This window comes from Bombus fervidus, chromosome 4, assembly GCF_041682495.2.
Source record: "Bombus fervidus isolate BK054 chromosome 4, iyBomFerv1, whole genome shotgun sequence".
Classification (NCBI taxonomy): domain Eukaryota; kingdom Metazoa; phylum Arthropoda; class Insecta; order Hymenoptera; family Apidae; genus Bombus; species Bombus fervidus.
In genome coordinates this window covers 11,132,065-11,154,783 of record NC_091520.1, presented here as the reverse complement: position 1 = coordinate 11,154,783, position 22,719 = coordinate 11,132,065, and the positions used below count along the sequence as shown (strand labels likewise).

Below are 22,719 nucleotides of genomic sequence, written 5' to 3'. Positions count from 1 at the left end.
GTAATTATAACAATACGCATACAAAGTAAAAAAAAGAGAAAATATACGATATTGTAGTGACATAACCTGCGCAGAAAATCCATGAAAATGATTCAAACTGAGCACCTTTGCGTACGCATTCCCTAATCACGTGACCTCAGTGGTCAAATTCTCCGAAAGAGACGCTCATTCGCCATCCATGTGTCACAAAGGAAAGACGTTTGAATATTTTCTATATTTCGCATCACGAGCAAGATGAGTCAGTAGTTCACGAAACAGCTTGCACACGCAAGTGTGCCGACACGACTAATTAATCATGGAGTAAGTAATATTTATCATTCAAAAAAAACTAATTTTGTATTCGATATTCGGATCATTATACGATGTCTGCCATTTTGTGAATCATATCCATGCCCGAGGTCCGAGACCACCATAGATCGCTTAAACTTAAAAAACACTCCTTTCACCAACTAATATGCATTTTTTTCCCTCAATGTTACGTTACTATTACACATTACGTTCCAAAATCAGGTTATGGCACGATTAAGTTACGAAACATGATCAAAAAATTTGGCCAGATGACATGATCTAATGTTGCGTCATGAAGATGTAATTGGTCATTTTTCTCACATTTTATAGATATATTTTATGGTTATGAATTACTTTTAACTTATGTAACGAATAAACGATACAATTACATGTATAAATGATGTATTTTATTAATAGCCTCCGATTAATAAATAATTCATTTTTCATGTCTCACATTATGTTTTCATTATGTTTTTACTTTTTTCTGTTTTAAAATTTGCAATTCAAATTTCAAATAATAAGGTGTCTCCTTATATCATACGTGAAATATTTAATAAGGAACAAAATGCATTCAATAACACAGAATTATTCAATTTGTCATATGTATTTGTTTACATTATCCTTAATACATATATTTAATATTTACAGAGCCAATATGGCGCTCATTTTGAGCTACGTCGCACAGCCGACACAAATTTCTTTTCATCTTTTTTTAACACATCTTGATTGGGATTATAACGACAATGGCATCCAATCAGGACCAGGAGAGTTGGCTATGGAAGTTCGAGCCAGTATCCCCTAGTGGGACACTGTCGAATGAACTTGAAGATGATTGGTTTTTATTTGATGATAAATCTGTAGATCCTACTAAAGAAGTTGCTATATCTGATGCATATGAGGACCATCCTACTCGTGCACAAGTGGCTACAAAACTTCTGGAAAAATTAGATGAATGGATTAAAGAAGGTAAGAATATTCATATAAAATTCTTACAAACTGTAATGACCTTATAATAAGCCTATACACATTAATTTATGAACAAATGAATTAGAAACATTAAAAGTTTACGATCATATTGCTCATATATCTTATGTCTCATTTTTGTAATCAGTTACTATATCAAAATATTTTTTTTAGATTCATATACATTCTAAACATAAATATAATCTACTAATTCAAGTTTACAATTAGTACAATGTAAACTACTACAACTTTTATTTTAAGTATAATGGAAAGACAAAATTGTTTTATATAAACATCAAACTATGTACTTAAAAAACACGTATTTTACAAGCAAAAATATATAGAGACCTATATATTGATTTAAAATATGCATGTTTCCTCAACTGTATTTTAGACTTTGTTATGCTTGAATTACTTTGGGGATAAGTAGAATTGATATAAGTCTGAAATTACTGTAATATGCTATGTCCAAAACGAATCATATATATTGTGGTACATATTATATATCTTTACATATTAAATGATACGTGAACGAATATTTCTAATTGATTTATATATATATAAACCGTATAACCAATGCATTTATTAAACTAGTGTCCTGTAGTTTTCAAAATTGTGTGCACTTAAAGCATAGAAATTAAATGTTAGCGTTTTGTCCAGCTGCATTGTCGATGTATTCCTATCGCTTTCGTTCTTCTCACTTCCTCTACCATGTATCTTATTTTCCTTTCTTTTTTTTTCTGGAAAGGAGAGTGGGACAAACTGGTTAACCTCTATACAAACGGCTTTGGTTGAAGGCCGATAGGGGAATGACGTGTGTTTTAACGGTGTTGGAGTAGGGGCGTCAGAGGGGAAAGTCCAAAGATAAGCAGGAGTGGTCTCTCGCAGTATTGCAAGCTGATCGTACGATTCTGTTTATTAGTTTCGTTACAAGTCAATTTCCTATCGATACTCAATCGTTTGACAAACTTAATACATTTTGTTATTGTTTTATATTTATCAATAGTCTGGCTAAAATCGTTTTTCAATACGAGTTAAGAAAGATTTCTGTCTCTCTCAGTGTAGTAGAATCTGTCACGTTCATTATAATTTAAAGCGTGTGTCGTCGACGGTGTCAGTGATCTGAACAGCCGAGAAAATTGACTGTTTAATACTTTATTGTGAATCATATACTGTATTGTATTTAAATTTTAAACGTCTATAGACATTATTCATTTGAAAAAGACAAAATCGAATTTATTTCAAATGGGAATTTTTCATAACATACGTTAGCCTATTGCACGTGCTCACAATATTCGTTTCGATCGGTAGTGGGACTCCGAACTACATAAACTGATAAATATTAAATTTCAAACCAGTTTCCGTTGGACTGAAACCATCGTTTATGGTGATTTTTAATTGATCATATTGATCGATAATTGATGACAAGTGCTTGGTGAAGTGCGTAGTATCCCATGATCGTATAATTTAAATTGATCGCAAGAAATACAATCAACGAAACTGGATAATATGTATATAATAGTTAAAAAGATTCGTGTTTAGAACAAGAATTTTAACAATACTGGCACCTTTAAAAGTGAACGGAGAAAAAAGCCTAGCTTCTCGATGCTGGAGTGTGCTAATGTTGTATAATAGCATGCAGTTCGCATATCGCTACACGTGGAACCGAGAAATCATTGTCAACTCCCAAAAACTTGTAAAAAGACGTTGAATCGGTACGATTCGCGTCCCATTGGTGGACTTGGCTGCTCTACGTCGACGAAAACCACCATATATATTAAAAAACAGTTTTTTAATTTCATTTAATTATAACACATGTATACCCTCCCTCTTTTCTTTTTTTTAAATAAGAATTTAGGCGAAAACAGACACACGTGATAATGGCTGCTATATGTTACAGTGGTACGTTTCCTTTCGCTTGTTTCATTTCCTCTCTCTTTCTAGCATTCGCTCCAATGAAAAAATATCTTTATTACGCATATCAGAACGCTGTTGCCACATTGTTCTTATAATCGAATAACAGAATTGGATCGAATCTGTCGATGTCTACAAACAATTGTTATGAAATTACTACATTGTTAAATTCGTCTATAACTTAAAATTTCTTTAGTTATACATTATGTGTAACGTTATTGACCGCGCGTAACTATAAATTTATTTTCGATAACTGACTTTTTAATTTGGTAAAATATATTTTTGATATTATACACAATATTTTCTCAAATCTCGAGTTTATATTTAAATTAATATTTAGTATATAGCGTAAAAAAGAAGTGTGCCAAATATTTAAATCATTTATATTCATATTTTTAAATCATTTAATACTTTACCAATGGTAATATATAAAGATGAAGAATATTTTAAAAACCAGAAATCGAACTTCAGAATTTATTTTTGAATAAATTTACTTAAAGTTATTTTGTTTTATCATTTTTTAGTGGCAAAATAGTAATATTTTCAACAACTCCTTACAATAAAAAGAGGACATTCTTATCTAACCCCATGCCCTCTGTATTTAAATGAAGATAACATTTAAAGTTAGACTCTGATCCAAGATCCAACAAGAATTAGGAGATAGGATTTGTTTGTAGACTAAGTTTTGATGTAGAAATTTTTTTGATATTTCCCTTAACAATCGAATTTTACTTATCTAGAAACTGAACAAGAAAATTGAAATGTGACAAACAAAGAAAATCGAATCTGACTACATTTCAAAACTTTCCATTGATTTTTTTATTTAGAAACTTAATCTGTAAACTTAAATTTCAAAGAAAAAGTGGATCTTTTTTCTTTTTTTCTTTTTTTCAATTTTTGAAGATACCTTTAGACATTACTAAGAAGTATATTATATCTTCGATAACAATTATGCTCTACATAACCATGCTACTAATGTATTAGTATTGGTTGTCGTGTTAGAAGCCAAAGAAATTGCAAATCAAGAACTTGTTTTTCTAGTTAAACTAGTAATGTCCATGAAATTATATATACATCAATGTACCACTCCTACTTATTCTTTATGCAAGATACAAGTAAAAGTACTGTTAACTTCTAAGTTAACAAGTTACACAAGTATTGTTTTCAATTTTTATCTACTTACCTTCATGTTCATGTTCAGAAAATTAATAAGTTGTTAATGTATTTGCTTGAAACGTCTTTCATCATATTTTTCTAATAATTTTAATCACAAAATTAAAAATATATTTGATAAAATAAATTCGTGTAAATACTGCTATTTATCAAAATTTAATACGCTATCAATATTTTTGATGATATAAAATTCCTATGACTCAGATCTGTAAAAAAAAGAACACAAATTTACTTTTATCTGTTCTTTCCAATTTCTGTTTTTTCTTTGTACATATAAATTAATTACAAAACTAAATGGTATCTATTTGTATTTGATAAAATGATTCATTTTTTACAGAGCCTTTTTCAGATTGGTTAGAGGAGAAGATAGAATTACCTATTTTTGAGGAACTCTCAGTTGCTGAAGCTGGACAAATCAAAACAACAACATATAATGAAATTGCAAAAGCTCCTCCTCATCATGATGACACACAAACTCTCTTACAAGAGTTTGAAACCGTTTTGGAAGATGTAGAAGCTTGTCATCAAATAGTCCCTTCATCAAGTTCCACACTTACACCTCCTCAATCACCTCCACCACATAAACCATTAAATGTGGATACCCAATTACTTGTTACTTTACAACCTGTACAACCATTATATCCTAATCATCAACCCATATATGACATAGTAGTTCCAGAGGAAAAATCGTATGTAAATGAAGTACCTGTACAATGGCATCCAAAAAGTGTACCATTAGAGGATCCACTAAACACAGATGTTGCACATGACTTAGCTGTCGTAGACGAATATGTACGGTTGTATACAGAAGATATTCCACCATCTAGTCCTTGTACTAGCTCAGGTGGTAGCTACATTTCATCGGAAGATTCCGTTGACGATCCAGATTGGATTTTAGAATCCGAAAAAAAGAGTGCGAAACAATCTACATGTGCTTCAACGAAGAATCGTCAGAAACCTTATTCCCGTCCATCGATCGAAGATAAAAAAGTTCGAAAAAAAGAACAAAATAAAAATGCGGCAACACGGTACAGGCAGAAAAAAAAGCAAGAAATAAAAGATATATTAGGTGAAGAACGTGAGCTCACTGAATATAATGAAAAACTGAAAAATCAAGTAACAGATTTACAACGAGAAATTGGGTACTTAAAGGGTTTGATGAGAGATTTATTTAGAGCTAAGGGTCTTATCAAATAATCTATTTTTATCTATTATAGTTATATTTACTCATTTTTATTAAATTTTTATTAAATTTATTAATCATTCTTTTGACATTAACTTTACAATAATACTAATATGTTGTAGTGTATAGACTTAGATTACTGATTGTTATTTCCTCTTCTTTAATTAGCCCACATATGTGAATATCAATCTAAGATCTATCACAGCTTTTTAGTAGGACTACAGAACTATCATTGTATAATTCATGAAATCTCCAATTCATTCACGATCCGTTAAAAATTAGCAAACAAGATGCATTAAATAATGACAGAATTTTTAAAGTATACAGCCCTATGAAACTCATTCGAGTAGAAATTTGCTGTTACTAAAAATTCTATTTGTAATTTGATGCATCTTAAATGATGCAAATATTTCATTCCAATCAATTCTAACCCAAACAAGTTTTGAATTTTCTTACAAAAAATATTGTATTAAAAAATAATAAATGGGTTATTGTGTAATAAATGTTGACATTATTCTCAAAATTGTCCCTGTTTTGTTAATTTCCTAAAATTTTACATAAAATTAAGTTCTACAGTATAAATGCGTGTATGCATTAATTTTGAATATTAATCATTCTAAAGATAAAAGAATCATTTTTATTGTTATTTACATCTATATATATATATTCAATATCTAAAATCAAAACAATAGAAAAACTGAATTTTAATTAATCCTTCCAACCGTGCGTCATTTCAATTATTAGACATGAAAGTAAAAATAACATGTACATTAATGTTAATTGATTTCGTTCCTAAAGAAATAATACAATAACATATTATATTTGATATATATTAAAAAAATAATATATAGAATGAATATAGATGTAATTATAGGAAGATCATGACTTTTTAACATTAATTGCTTATGTATCATATTAGAATTAATACGAAAATGTACAACTAATAAATCGTAAATGACTTATCTTAATCATTTATTTAGCTTTTAATTTGATATATTCTTTATTTTTTATTTATATTCGACTTAAGCTGACTTTTGTGCAAAATTGCACCAACACAGATATAGGTATTTTTATATATGCATTTTATATATATATATATCATGCGTATATTTACATATCATGATCAATAACATACACAGTTATACATGCTCAAATACAGATTATATACAGTTATACTCAATGATACAAGAAAGATTTTAAATGTATGTCTATTTAGAAATTTGCACGTTTACATAATCTATTTTATTTTTTATTTAATAATTCATTATTATTAACTAATCACATACTATGATTAGGCAACGCTAACTTTGTGTATGATACATATGTATATGCACTGTAAGTTCATTGTACATGCATTTGTGCACGTGAGATTACATGTATATGCACATTAAAATGAGGAAAATCATTCTTACATTGTAATGCCAATTATATCAAAAATTCATCACAACAGATAGACAAATTTCTTAGTCAAAAATGAATATTTTAATAGATCTGGTATTATTGTATATAATTATAGTCAGAAATTGGATGATTTCTTATATACTTTATAGTAATCTAATTTTATTGTTTATGTATTATAACACACTGCTTTTACTATTTTTGGTCTATATTCTATTATCAATTCAAAGAATTGCTTAAGACACACACGGAATAATATCCCTTCAAATCGGGAAATGGTATTTATAAATAATATTATATTAATAGTAAATATATTAAGTATATATTAATAATGGAATTTTCACAGGTTTTCGTAAATTTGATGTTTTTAAATTTGGTAGAGCTTAACGATTCATATAGATTGATAATAAATATACATACAATTAATTATTTGCCAATCTAAACGAAGTGGCACAGATAAAACAAAAAGGTCTACAATACAATCAACAATTTATGAGATTTGAAAACAATCATATCTTAGTTTTACTGAATTCAAATATAGATATACATTGTTTATTATGATTTATGGATATATTCATAAAACTTTTTTTATATATTAGTAAAAGCATAAAAGTACATGAACAGAATATTGAGTATTGCTAAAAATTATAACAGCAAATCACATATATATAAAACAATTATGAAACAAGCTATTATTTGATGCATACAAAAAAGAACTTAAAACAATTTTGAATATGGCAGTCAATCCAATGCAATATAAATATAATTTTCTGGAATGTCATAAACAAAAATTATGAGTATTTACGATACATAGACATTTTAAAAATGAGAAAATATTACTAGAATCTGATAACAGTAAAAAAGTCTTATTAGCTTTCAAAATTTAAATTGTAACTATTAAATATCAATTAGATATTAAGTAGCTTTTAATAAACGTAAATTTCTTATGTATATAAGAACAATCATACCATAAATATATATACAAATATATTGATCCTTTTTAAACTCATAAGTTTGCAATATGTCAAAATAATGAAAATAATTATTGATTATAAGTAATATCTACAAAAATGATTGAAAACATAATATTATTAAATTTCGCTTCATTTATAAAATTAAATGTTTCGCAATATAGATATTATATTCCCTTTATATTATTTTTTGTCATACAATTTATGATGCACCAAATTCAATGTATATCTATATAAGTCACCAATTACGTGCACGGATTGGATACACTAATTTAATTATTTATCGTAGTGGAAAGGAATTATACAGGAATATTGAAAAACTTTTAATGTTTTCCTACGTTGTAGTATCACCTTCTTCTTGTTCAAGTCTAGATGAACCACATACACGACATTTACAGCATACAATACATGGTGCGGCCAATAAAAGTAACGGCGATGCAACGAGCAAGAGTAATCCAAATCCAGCAAAAATTCCAATAACTTGTGTTCTGTGCCAAATAACTGATGCTCGTGAGTGACCCAACTTATTTTTACATGGTCCTTTATCGTAATGTCGCAATAGAAAGTCATCCTATATTATTCAATACATTTATAAAATTTAAAAAATTTTAAAAGAAAATTACCATTATTATACAGCTATAAGCAAATTTACTTACATCTAAAGAAGCTAAACAGTACCAACAAAACACGTGTTTACATCTTTTACACATCATTTGAGCACATCCTTCATCCTTTTCAATAGGTACAGAACACATAGGACAACATTTGATATGATCACCATCAAATGGTATACCTAAGGAAATATCTGAACAAGGACCAGTATGCCAAGATTCCCGACATATAGAACAGAAATCTGTAGAGCAATTAGGACAATGAACTGGCCCAATAGGAGTTCCATTTGAGCCAGTAGCATTTATAGAACATATTGTTTCGCAACCTGCACGTGGACACCAAGCACGTGCTTTATCCATGGATACGTCTACATATCATATAAAAAATTGTTAAACTAAGTTATACTAATGTTTGTAGCAAGTAAAGTACTATTTACACACCTCTGTTTAATCGGAATTTATGATGTTTTTCCACAAGTTCAGCACTAACAAGACTTGATATTTCCTTTATGGAAAGTATTGTTCCATGTTCACATTGTGCATCAGGACAACTAATTTCATATGCACCTTCTTCAATTTCAAATTCAACATATGCTTTCATACACTAAAACATGTAAAATACATATGTTTAATAACTATATGTATGTATAAATATATTTATTTTAAATAATTTTTCATATGATAATATGTATCAAAAAAGTTTGCACATACATCTTTACAATAGGAACAACCACAGCCTTCTATCTTAAATGTTTTAGAAAAAGAAGTATCAACAAGACATAATTTACAAAAGATACGTCCAAGTGCTTGTTGAGAACTTGCAGGAACAAAATTGCCTGCAGCTAAACTGTAGCGAGAACTAGATGCCAATGATAATAAACTGGAGCAGCGAGAACATACTCGACTGCGATTTATAGGTCTGCCCTCTAAAGCAGAAGTGCTTAAACCCACAGTAGTTTCACATTTTCTTAATCCTGTGGGACCTAAACTCAACCAACTATTACCACGAGCTTCCAAGCTTGCACTACTTTCAGGTCTAAGTAAAGGTGCATCCACTCCTTTTCCTACTACAGTTCTCTCTGTCAATGAAAGATTTATAACACTGGTTTCTTTGCGCAATAATGGTAATCTGACTCCAGTGAGTTTGTTAGACTTATCAACTTTTTTCTGACTTGCAGCAACTTTATTAGAAGAATTGACAGATGTCACAGAACTGGTGGCAGTACCCATATCCATCAGTGGAGCTCGTCGTATGACGAGCGAATGTAGGCTGGGCATCCCCTAATTATCAATGTAGATTTCACTACCAGTTACAGACAAGAGCTATGCTTACTGACTTCTTTTAGACAGTTTGCTACAGCACTTGCCATGTAATGGAAGATATATATAAATTATGAAATTGAGAAATGTCACACCCATGAAACAATTTGGCACTGCATATTTTCAATCCACTCAATCTAGCATAGTTTTACAATATTTTTCATATTTCATCCTCTTAGTTGGCATTTTCAAGTTTTCTTTCATATAAGCTCAAGGTGATTGAATATTGATTTCTATTAGAAAGTTGCGAAGTTGCTGTTTTTGCAATATAGTTGTATTTTGACATAAATCTGCTGACATATTACATTCTTGACTTAATTTCAAAAAAACTCAAAATCCGAAACAGTTAATGAAAAAAGGGTAAAACTGGTAATTAAACAACTATATAAAAATAAATTCTTCGAAACAGATTATGCATTGCTACTAAAACGGTTGAAAAATATTCCTGTCTTCAAACGTTATTTATGTTGTGGTTGTCATTTCAAGATATATCGCGAAAGTAAGAAAATTGCTACGTAATATTTCACACATATTAATATTCAAAGAAATGGACATCCATTAATATTTTGAATATCAAACTTTGCAAATGTATGATCATCCCATTAGAATATTGCTCGATTTTATAGTTTTTTTTCTAGTTTCACGGGCTTTTTATATACTGTGTCACAAAGTACTGCAAACAGTATACACAAATTACCGACTAACTACTTCCGCCCCCACTTGCTTATACTTTTTTCTTACAATATCGGAAAAAATTGTCGCTACATTCGTATCATGATATACATACATTGCAAAATCATAATTATACTTGCTTTAATATATTTTCCTATATTTCTAAGAATCATATAATTTATAATATAGAAGATAGTTTAGTATACAGTGAAAGTTTAGAATTTTAGTAAAGCATGATTCCAAATACTAGTAAATTTTTTATATGAAGTCGTGGTGCAGTTTCAAGCAATTTCGAAGTGGTTTTAAGTGTTGGTTGATGATAAGGGTAAATGACAACTTGTTAAAACGTATATCAATTATATTTTTCTCTTTACAATAATTTTTACTATAAATCTAATATATTTCTATATATCTTCGTGAAATTTTATTCCTTTTTATAATTTAAGATCTTTATTTTATCCTGTAAATCTTTAGATATAGAAAAAATTGTAACTGACATTATTTTTACAAACTATATCTTTGAACTATAGAATTTTTATTTAAGTGATAACTAAATTTTGAACATTATTTGTGTATAATAAAATTGAAAATTTGTACCAATTGTTATTTCTAAATTAATTACTAATTAATTAATTATAATACAATTAACAAGAAATCTGTAATAAAAATATCATACAAATACTTACCTATGTAAACTAACAATCACAGAATTTAACATATCTGTTACCAAAAATGCGCGAAATTTAATTTAAAATTACATTAGCAATAAGGGCAGTATATTTCCTACCGTTCCTATATTCAACTTTTTCCTATTGTTGATTAAGAAACCTTTGTAAGCTATGCTAAAATGGTGATAAATAAATATTAGGGAAATCTCACATTCGTATTGCTTAAAAGAATTAGCAAAAAATTCTGTTCTTTATATGTATTGGTTCATTTCTTTAAAAAAACACGTTTTATTTAAAATTTTATAACAATTATGAATTGTTTTTATTATAAACTCATATAAAAAATGAGCAATCATTTTATTATACATTTTTGACACAAAAATGAAAATAAAACTTAAAAATATGATATTAGATAATTATACTCTAGATCATTATATTTTCAATACAAATATTAACAGTCAGAACATATAAACATTAATATTTACATACATAATATGAAGTGATTCGCATAGTTTGTCTTATGTTAAAATCTATGGAGTATTTTATCATTTAACATTTAGAATTTATTACAATTGTATCAAAATTGAGCAAATCATATATTAGTGAGATTCAATTACAATAAGTAACAATAAAAATAAAGTAAATTTAGAAAGAGAAAATAAATGGTATTTTATGTATAAAACACGGGGAAGCAATATTTGTGAACACTTTCAATGAATAATAATATTGATAGCAGATTTATACAACAAATATATAGTTTTTAACTGTAACAGTCTTTATGAAAGGTAAATATTGAATTAGTACAAAAATTCTTTTTGACTAGAATATTTTTTCCTGTTTTTGTCTAGATGCTATACTATTACTTAAAGTTCAAAATACGGAATCTAAAATGTTTAATAATTGCTTATTCCACACTATCAAATGATAATACTTCATGAAACATGGCACGAAATTGCATGGAGCCTTTACGCTCCAATTTTGTGAGCAAAGACATAAGGATGTAAACTATATGTATATTGTCAAAATTAAGATTTGTATTTTTTGATTTTATAAATTAAGAGGTGTATAAAAAACGACGGATAAAAATACGTTAGCTACAATTGTATCATAGTACCAAGGATTGTATGAATTACTTATGATTAAATGGATATTTACTACTATACAACAAATTCGTTTGTAATGTAATCTATACATCATATTTGATCATTATAAACACTTCTGTAATTGAATTAAATATATTTTACATGTAATAAATGTAATAAATTGAACGATAACGCAAAGGACTGTACGGAATTTGTTGTTACATGAGTCGTGAACTGTTATAACTGTGCGTAAAAATAATATTGATAGAATAATTCAAAATTTATCATATACTTTATAAAGAAATGTTTCCAGGTATACTATACTGTCCTTTTCGGGAATGTATATCAACTGCTCGAACTGCGAAGTGATAGTTATTTCCTTCAGAAAACTGCAAAAAGGAAGACATTACAAATATCTATGGAATATACTCTAGTTTTTAAACACAATCTGTTCAAATTACTTGCGTAAGTGTACACGCCATAGGTAGTGGTAAAGCTCGAACATCGCCTACTTTCTTCCACAATGATGTGTTAGGAGGAACACCAGCAATTTCCTGGTACGCATACAACTGGTAACTAACAATATCTGCATACTTGTCCGACAAATTCATATTCCAAGATAATACTATTCCTAGATAATAATAATAAATTTTTGTATTCTATTAACATTTTCAATAAGTATAAATTTGTAAGTTGTAACGTACCATGTGCAACTTTAGAAATTTTTAATGATGGAGCTGGTGGTGAAAGTTTCCAAAGAGGATTTACAGCATAATTACGCGTATCTGGTAAGGGTGCTGGATGCTGAAACAAATACAATTATAAACATACAAGCATAAACATAAATAGACATAGATAACTGTATTATTAAAACAAAACAGTTAATTCAAAGTATACCTTATTTAACTGTACATTAGAAGTAGCTGGAGTTGTCAAAAATCGAACCGTTCCATTTGCAATAGTTGATATTCCTATAAATAAGATAGTATTATATCTATATATTATTTATATTGATGATTTAAACTGAAACTACTTACCAGTTTTATACGTTAAAGTTGGAAATGAAGCTCTACACGAAGTCACAGGCCGTATCTATGATTAGAAATGTTTATTATAAAATTATAAATTAACTACAAAGCCTTATTTTTCAACTTCATTTTAATAAAAATATGGCAGAAAATATTCATTTTACCGGACTGGAATTTGGTGTTATTAATAATTGCCTTGTTGGCATCACATATGCTAATCGAGGCGCATTCATATTATTCTATAAAAAAGTATGTAAACATATAATAAAATTATATAAATAATAGATGAAATGAATAATATATGCATATCTTACTATACACTTACCACTAAAGCAGTAGGTGTTGGCTGACTAGCAGGTTGTACTACTCTTATACTAGGCGGTTGACTTGTTATGGCTACATTCCCAGGAATAGTCTGAATTACCCTTTGGAAGCAAGGTTGTTGTGTTTTTTGTGTTAAATTTACTTGTTGATCAGTTACTGTAGTTGTTACAACTGGCATACCAGTAGTAGCTATAAATTACCAAAGTTCCTTAATATGCTTTTATTCATTTAATACAAAAATATATAAGAAAATTATGAAATTTAATACCTTTACTTTTCTCTTCTTCATCCGTAAGATCAATAAGATCGTTTGCACGAGATTTTGTGACGTTTGTTGTAGTAGATCCTTGACGATTTATCTGATTTGGAAATTTTCCATTTAAAATTATAGCTTGCTGTGATTGTTGTGGTTGTATCTGTTGCTACAGAAACCAATAATAATTTTTTGTCATTAGATTTGTAATAAAAATAAGAAAATTCGAATGAAGTACTTACATTTGATATAATTTGTTGAACATTAGACTGATTTGATAATGTCAAAGGGTGCTGTGAATCTAGGGGTTTAGCAACAACCAAAGCTGCAGGAGTGATAGTAGTCATAATGTTTGGAGATTGAGTATGACCTTGTGCCACCACAGAGGTTTGTCCAGTTATTGGCTCAGTTTTCCTGGGTGATCTTGTTTTAATTCCTCTCCTTGGACTGGTTGCATTATTTGTTTCATTAACAGAAGTATTTGATGCATTATTACTACTTGAAACATGTAGAGACTTCATATTAGAATTCTGTTGTAATTGCCTTAAATTTTGCATTACATGATCCTATATAAACATATATTACAATAAAATAAAATTAAAATAAAATATTATAAAATCATATATAACTTCGCAAAATGGTTCATATATACCGTTACAAAATTAACTTGTAATCCAACAGATCTATTGATCTTAATTGGTGGACTGAATTTATCGTTACTCGCGCGCCGATCTGCCGCATTACGGTTTAATACCATTTCAAAATCTTTAATTTGTTTAGCTAATTGTTGACATTTTGCACGCGTTACTTCTTGATTTTTTTCTGATATACGTGCTTGTTCTCTTAGTTTACCAATTTCGTCGCGCATAGTAATCGTTTCAACAATTTTTTGTATCAGAAGTTCTTCTAATTCCTTAAAGAAATTATCATCATTGAAATATATAAAACTTTTATTATTAAAATAATTAATTTAAAATTTTATGTTTTTGACATACTTCCTGTTTTAATTTTGGCAGTTTTTCATTCAAGTCTCTTCGGAAAAATTTATGAATATAGTTAAGGTTTTTAATGTTGCCAGAATTATTTTCTTGTGTTTTTAATTCATTACATCGTTCTTCAAAATTTACTTTAATTTTCTTAACACTACCATTCATAACAGAAGTATCAGTATTAGAACAAGTCCTTTTTAATGAAGGTGGCGATGAAGGACGTGCATCTTGATTCATTTTAAAATTTATAGCCACAAACTTTTCTGAATCATCACTAGATTCTACATCACTATGAAGGAATTTTGTTCTTATAATCTCTTCTGCATTTTTAGCTGTTCGTCTCTTCCGTCTTCCACTTTCCCTCACTGCTACAAATATTGTAATAAAAACTTAGTAATTTACAGAACTAAGAAATAAAAAATAGATATAACCAAATTGTTTAACTCTTTTCCATTATTAAACATATATCTTTAGTTTACAAATTGCAATATTTCCAAAAATATAATTTATTTTTAAAACAACGAAAGTGTGAACAAAAAAGATAATGCTTAATAATTTTATAATTTTTTAACTCTTCTTTAAAGATATATTAAATATTTTATACTCATAAAAATGCAATACATATACACGGTAATTCAATAGGAACGAACTAAGAAAGTCAAAGAGAACATAAATACAAGAATACTGCTTCACATCTTTCCCTGTCTTTTATACATTACATTTAACAAATTAAAGTTATATCTGCCAAACTAATGGTTTTTCGGTATAAATAGCTGGATTCTTTTTTGTATAGAATGTCCAACTGCATCGATTATAAAAAATATATGGTAACAAATAAAAAAACTCAATGTTAGTGTAATATCTCAAAAATTATAAGCTATTAAGAAATCAAAATGTACTCATTTTCTCAGGCTCCTTAAATATAATACATTTCACTTCAAACATTTTTTGATACAGCCAATATATAGCCAGTTATCTTAGATGTTAGTTCTTATTGACTCAAGTTGTATGTGGAAGAACATACTTTTATAGAGGAAAAGTGATATCTTTTCATTTTTGAACCAATGTGTATCCCATTTATTCAATATGCATCCTACCTTGTTTTTCTTCTGTACAATTCATTTGCTCTACTACAACAATCTCTCTTTTTGATCGCCTTTTCCTTCTTTGAGTAGTCACAGGAACTTCAACAGATCTTTTATCACTATCATCACTATTATTTTTTGTATTAGTAACAAAATCTAATGAATCATTTTCTGTGATTACACTAGGTTCTAGTTCTACACTAGGTGAACTATTTTTATCCAACATCAATTCAATGTATTCACTTAAATTTTTTTTACTTGCAGAATTTATTATTGAGTTTTCATTTTTTGTAGTTTTTATATCTTTTTTAGTAACATCCTCATTTTGTTCCCAAAGATCAATTATAGGATGAGTTAATTGATTTTCAGAAGCATTGGATTTACTAATTTCAATAGAATTTGTACTATTATCACTACTTTTTAATTGATTATCACATTTTACACTATTAATAACTGTTTTTTCTGGCACATTACCATGTTTGTTGCTAGTTACATTATTTAATACAGTTGTTGATTTAAACTCACTGTTTTCATAATCTTTGTTTGATTTCATATCTTCAGAAGAAATTTTCTTTTTTTTATCCCTAAGAATTTCATCTGTCTTATAATTTGTTACTTTTCCATTTAGTATTATATCATTATTTACTATTTCCTTTTCTTCTATGGAATTTAAAACAGTAGTCTTACAATTGTTTCCAGATAGTTCTATCTCTTGACTGAGTTCTGTTAATTCCTTATTTCTATTAAGATCTTGTTCTTCTAATTTATAGACTTCTTTAATTTCTGTACTTTCATTTGTATCAGTTATTTTAGTTATTTTATTTTGTTCTTCATTATTTATACTTTTATATTGTTCTTGATTACTTTTTTCTTCAGTATATTTTATAGCTTCATCTTTATCAGATTTACATTTTATATCAGTTATTTTAGTTATTTTATTTTGTCCCTCATTATTTATACTTTTGTATTGTTCTTGATTACTTTTTTCTTCAGTATATTCTATAGTTTCATCTTTACCAGATTTACATTTTATGTCTCTATTCAATGCTTCCACTTTGAAATTATTAGAATTACAAAAATCGCTAAAATCAATATTTGCATTATTCGTATTGTTTTTACTTATTTCGTCTTTTTGCTTATTATTATTATCATTATGAGAATCAGTTTCAGAATTTAGAGGATTTTCACTAGAATTCTCATTCAAAGTATGGATTGTAGTATTTTTACATTTAGAATCATTAGATACTTTTATTTTTGTATTTTCTTCCAAGTCGTGTTTTAGTTCTAATGAATTATTGACAGAATCAGTATTAACAGAATTTTCTTTTCTAATATTTTTAATAGGAGTATTTTCAACTTTTCCACTAAATGATTCATTTGAATGGTCATTCTTATCGCTATTAACTAAAGATTTGCTACATAATATACTATCTCCATCTATTGTTGCGTCATTATCAAGTTTTACAGTTTCAATATTATCATTTACTTCTACAGATATGTTTTTATTTGATGGAGATATAGGACTTACATTAGATTCTGTTGAACTATTTTGCTTGTGCACTGTATTAGAACTAAAGCCTTTCTTTTGACGCCTACCACCATAAATCGATCTAGATGAATGAAATATTCCATTGCCTCTTCCTCGTTCAGAAGGACCAAATTTATTATAAAATCTTGTATTACAGTTATATTGAAGTCTATAACGTCCTCTAGGTGTTGAATGACGAAATCTTTGATTAATAAAATGAAAAGAACGACCATTGGGAGTTCTAGGATACTTATATTGTGATCCATAATTTTGCCATAGACGTGAAACATTAGCTGTTCGTGGTCTTCTCATCAGTTCACTTTCACCTTTCTTAACAATTTTTTCATAATCAATTAGTATTTTTTCATCCGAATCATTATCTGAACTGTGTTTCCTCTTCTTTATATCTGCTTCTGTATTCATTATATCTTTTTCTGGGATAGAAGAAATTTCCATATCTTCAGTTCTTGTAGATGTCATTTCTATAATTTAAATAAAACAGTCGTTTAAATTTTTCAGATCATAATATTACAATTAGTGTAATATATAATGATTACCAATTTCATTAGTTTTTAATGTATTTTCTTGATTATCTAAAACAGGTGTTAAAATATCTTCTGTCTCAATTTCATCATCAGAGAGCCTTAAACGCATACTATCATCTGAAAGAGCATCTTCTTCATCACCATCATCACCTGTACTATATAACAACTCCTCTTCTTTTTCTTTTGATAGTTCATCAATATTATGTGTGTTAATACAAGACAAAGAATGTATAGAGTCAGGAGTATGTAATATATCACTTCTTAAAGCTTCCATCATAGAAAATATATAGTATGTAAGACAATGTCACAAGCTACTCATGTAATAATTTTTAACCTGTAATTAATAATTTTTAACTTGTGATTTCTTTTCTTCGAATAACTTTATTTTAAAATATCATATATTAACTTTATATACTTATATACACCAGTATACTTGGTTATATACACATACAACATATCTCATAGATATTTTTGTACCTCTAACTTGACTTAACTTGACTTAACTTGACTTTTTTAATCAATTTGAAGTGATAATCAATTTTATTGCAAATTCATAATAAAACAATATATAATAGTTCTTATCATTTATTATGTATTGTTAATAATTTTAATTTTTACCAACTTTTTACTATTTTAATTCTACAATCGGTAAATATGATAAAAGATTAATAATAGAACCTTCAGTATTATAAACTATAATTTTTTTAAATTGAAATAAAGTTCAATCAAAACCAAAAATAAAGTTTATTTCATATTTCATAATTAAATAACAGAACATTACAGTTTGGATGATATATATCTTAAACAGATTTAATTTTTAATTTAACATTTTCGCGATAATAACTAATTACAAATGTATTAAACCTATATGAACTATAAGTCCTTATTTTCTGTGAATCAATGTTTTCCGTCTGGTACTACAATATCATTAAGCATGCAATGCATACAAAAAATTGATGACTAATATTAGTAGTAAAGATATCATGTAAAAGTACATAAAGAATTTAGACTTTCATACAAGTATTACAGATAATAAAATGTGGGCCCTTCGATGCGCGCTAACATATACCATCCCTGGCCCATGAGTACTCAATTAACAAAAATGGCGGATTGGAAATACATACTACATTACTAATACTCGTCATTGTGTTTCAAATAACAAATATACCTTATTGTCGCAGACAATAACAATAGGATTGTTATTTTTAAATAATTGAATGTAATTTTTTACTTTACATCAATAATATACTAAAAAAAATAGTTTAACATAATAGACTAAATCAGTTTGTATTTGTTTCACTAACGTTTTAAAACTTTAAGAGATTCAAGTCAATAATACTGTTTGTTTATAAAATCAAATACAAATACACAACACAAATAGCTACAGTTAATACAAAATGATACTATATTAAAATAATTATGATTTAATCTACGAAAAATGTATATTCAGAAAGGCGGGCTTCTTGACAAGCTTCTCTATTGAACGAATACTGCTGAACATAGGTCCCGATATGTGTCCAAACGAAATTCAACGACTGCACACGAAGTTTAGCAATATGGCGTCTCATTTCACTACCGATAAATTAATTCTTGATAAGTAAAGGAAATAAAAATTTTATAATAAAAATATATATTTACATAACATGTAAAATTATACCAATTATCTTATTCTTGAATTAATACTGAACAATCTGAAATATTTAAGAAGTTCGTACTCATGATACCCCCACTCCCTTCTTACTTATGCGCCACTTAACAATACTTAATGTTTCGCGATAGTAGCAATATTTGTGCAAATTTTATCAAAATTTCATCAAATTTAATACATTGATGTAAGTGTACAAATGTACATGTTTGAGTACTTTTATATAAACATATTTTTCAATACAATGTATACTAAAAAAATACTACTATTAAAACGTTTGTACACTAAAATACTACCTGTAAGCATTGTTTCACAATTTGCAAACATTCTTAGTTTAGATATATAGTTTAGTATAAATAATCCCACTGTTTTCTCTTTCAATTCGCTGATGAGATCAACATTCGTCGTACTGGTAATACAATGTTGAATTTATTAAGTGGGAGAAGTATTGTACTTTCATAACTCATTATAAAGATCGGGCCTACATAGATCCAGTATTTTTATACTCATAATCTGAACTTTCAATAGATCATTATTAAAAGCAATGAAGTTTTTATTAAAGATTTATTAGATATTTTTAAAAAGAAAAATTCCATTACTCATCCTGTTTCAAATTTATACTATCTCATAAAAGATGCAGTAGTAATATGATACAACGTATTGTACAAATTTATAGGTTAATAGTTATTATACTAATATCATAGAATATATAATTTTGTAATAAAAAATATTTTATAACATTGCATCAATAAAGTCATTTTATTTTATCTTCGTATTAAAAATAATTATTCCATTTTATAATTTGAACATGTTATAATTCAATATAAAGTAGGCTCTATTATAGTATCCAAACTGTAATATATTCAGTTAGAATGACATTTGTAGAAGTTTTTAAAGTCGTTGAAGCCGAAAATATGGGTTGTTTTTTACGGAAATAAGACATAACTTTTGGTCAATCTATTGATGTATAACGTCCTCGTAGATTTTAACGAAACCTTTTTAAAATTTGATACTCTTAACCTACTATATAGCTTACTCTGTATGTATCTGAATCGTATGTATTGGATTAAGTTTGGATTATTTTTTATTTTCCGGCCTCCTAAAGATAAGATCTTTGTTGTTTAAATGTTTATAAGAACAATTTTTTAAAACTGTTTATTTCCGTGAGAAATGACTTTCATATTTGGCTTTGGCGATCCAAAATATCTCCGGAAAAACACATTCAGACCAAAAATTGTATAATTTGGATACTAAAAATATCAATTTATCAACTTTCATTTTGTATGACGAAACCACAAAATGGCGTATCTATGCTCTATAAAATGGCAGCTATTTATATGTATATAGTTTGATGTCTACAATAGATTCGATCTTTACGTTTGGGACTTGAGGCCCACATTCTTAAGTGCATTATAAACAGTTCAAAATAAGGTTTTATTATTTCAAATGCTCATTATTATACAAACGAAATACATACATATATAACAAATTAATTAAAAAATCCTTTTAATTTTTAAAATTTAACTAAACATTAAATAATTTATTTCCCTTCCAAAGCGTTTAAAAAATAAAATTTAAAAAATTTTAATTTTGTTGGAATTTTAAATAAATACATATTATTATTCGGATCGTGTAATAATTTAGATCAAAAAATCTGAAGTGACCCACTCCTGAATGGCGACATGTAATTGTGTATGTAAGTGAACTTACGTTATGTTATAATGCAGCCAGTCTTCAACCAATGTTAAACATGCTCTTTGTCTTATAAAAATACGTTATATTTACGATAAATGTCAGAAACGAAGATACACACTGTGATACTCGTTCATGAAGTATCTGCAACACCGCAACCTAAACAAGCGACAGGCAATGTTGCCACTTTTATTCGTAACCGCTAACATACTCAATGTTTTTGGATACGATTAAAGATGAAGTTGAACCCAGTAGGTTTTCGAATTGATCACTTTTAAAAAATACATAAATTTAAAAGGTCACAGACTACCAATTTCGTGAAAAGAAATATACAAAACTATCGACGTAAGTACACAAAGAGATACGATAGTTTGCATCTCAGATTTTAGTAACGCATGCGCTATAGTATAAAATACTTTCAGAACTTATGATATTTGTTGAAGTACACAAAAGTGTACTTCAACTTCTGCTTAGATACCAAAATACTCCTTATTCATAAAAATGTATACAAATATGTGAGATCAATAATAATCATGTAGTCGTGGAACATTTCTTCTCAACATTTGAAGATTTTCTTTTCAAAAATTATTTGAATGTTATTTCAAAGTGTACATAATAATCATACTATATATGCCTCGTTTCGTTGGCCCATTTTGTAAGATATGTTATTAACAGTATAAGAAACATCGCGTATTATTAAGCATGGGTTAGGGTCAAATATCTTTTTTGTGATATTTTCTAAATAATTATTAATCAAACATGTGTTATACTGACTATAATTTATACCAAGATTAATAAATGTCATATTAATGAAATAGCTACAAAATATTGCTAAACTAATGTATAATACTAAAAATTACTTTTCTTTGTTAAAAAGAAGCAAAGAAAAAAAGATGAATGTATAAGTGATAAGAAAATTCTATGTATGTACATGCTAATATAATAAAGATGAAAGTAAAATGAAATATATCATTTTATATTCATAATATGTGCTTCAAAAATATATTATTGTTAGTTACATAAATTATTTTTTTATTGTATTGTATATTATGTACATACATAAGAGGAGGAAACAAAAACACTGAAAAACATATATTGTGTATATACATATATATACATTTCTGAAGACACAATCTTTTTCAAGAAGGATTAAAACGATATAGTTATATCATATATTGAAACTAGATAAACTATATAAAGTAATATAAAGTATTGTAACTAAAAAATAAGATATGAATGCAATTAAATTTAACAAATAGCTAATAATGTTTATCTAATCATATCATTTAGTGTTATTATGGATGTTATTTGCTTAGTCTATTAAAAATTGGATTAATATCAGTGTATTTGTAGTATTCATACTTATATAGATATTTTCAAATAAATG

At 27.6% G+C, this 22,719-nt stretch overlaps 3 protein-coding genes and 2 long non-coding RNA genes across 8 annotated transcripts; 3 read left to right on the top strand and 2 right to left on the bottom strand.

Annotated features, from left to right (window-relative positions):
- The first annotated feature begins 138 nt into the window (after window positions 1-138).
- On the top strand, window positions 139-6,044 carry Crc (bZIP transcription factor crc). 2 transcript variants are annotated; one of them, XM_072001957.1, is made up of 3 exons: window positions 139-300; window positions 937-1,254; window positions 4,676-6,044. In XM_072001957.1, exons 2-3 carry the CDS (start codon window positions 1,032-1,034, stop codon window positions 5,533-5,535), a joined length of 1,083 nt encoding a protein of 360 aa, XP_071858058.1. In that variant the 5' UTR covers window positions 139-300; window positions 937-1,031; the 3' UTR covers window positions 5,536-6,044. The 2 variants fall into 2 exon arrangements, with proteins under 2 accessions (XP_071858058.1, XP_071858059.1); XM_072001958.1 differs by lacking the exons at window positions 139-300; window positions 937-1,254 and adding an exon at window positions 2,153-3,153.
- Window positions 5,263-10,501, bottom strand: LOC139986541 (probable E3 ubiquitin-protein ligase RNF144A). Its single transcript, XM_072001956.1, has 5 exons — window positions 9,917-10,501; window positions 9,213-9,782; window positions 8,943-9,105; window positions 8,547-8,869; window positions 5,263-8,461 (listed from the first exon to the last, which is right to left on the bottom strand). Exons 1-5 carry the CDS (start codon window positions 9,938-9,940, stop codon window positions 8,225-8,227), a joined length of 1,317 nt encoding a protein of 438 aa, XP_071858057.1. The 5' UTR covers window positions 9,941-10,501; the 3' UTR covers window positions 5,263-8,224.
- A 1,858-nt stretch (window positions 10,502-12,359) lies between these two features.
- Window positions 12,360-21,488, bottom strand: Wde (Fibronectin-III type domain-containing protein windei). 3 transcript variants are annotated; one of them, XM_072001951.1, is made up of 14 exons: window positions 21,351-21,488; window positions 18,008-18,329; window positions 15,935-17,932; window positions 14,844-15,205; window positions 14,501-14,761; window positions 14,091-14,414; window positions 13,864-14,017; window positions 13,597-13,784; window positions 13,436-13,510; window positions 13,281-13,335; window positions 13,141-13,214; window positions 12,948-13,047; window positions 12,705-12,874; window positions 12,360-12,632 (listed from the first exon to the last, which is right to left on the bottom strand). In XM_072001951.1, exons 2-14 carry the CDS (start codon window positions 18,270-18,272, stop codon window positions 12,537-12,539), a joined length of 4,122 nt encoding a protein of 1,373 aa, XP_071858052.1. In that variant the 5' UTR covers window positions 18,273-18,329; window positions 21,351-21,488; the 3' UTR covers window positions 12,360-12,536. The 3 variants fall into 3 exon arrangements, with proteins under 3 accessions (XP_071858052.1, XP_071858054.1, XP_071858053.1); XM_072001953.1 differs by having other exon boundaries at window positions 14,844-15,202; XM_072001952.1 differs by lacking the exon at window positions 21,351-21,488 and adding an exon at window positions 19,300-20,123.
- On the top strand, window positions 12,689-13,439 carry LOC139986547 (uncharacterized). The gene is made up of 2 exons (XR_011799671.1): window positions 12,689-12,815; window positions 12,937-13,439. It is a non-coding gene; the product is annotated as an uncharacterized lncRNA (long non-coding RNA).
- A 50-nt stretch (window positions 21,489-21,538) lies between the features above and the next one.
- On the top strand, window positions 21,539-22,111 carry LOC139986548 (uncharacterized). Its single transcript, XR_011799672.1, has 2 exons — window positions 21,539-21,677; window positions 21,755-22,111. It is a non-coding gene; the product is annotated as an uncharacterized lncRNA (long non-coding RNA).
- Window positions 22,112-22,719: the final 608 nt, after the last annotated feature.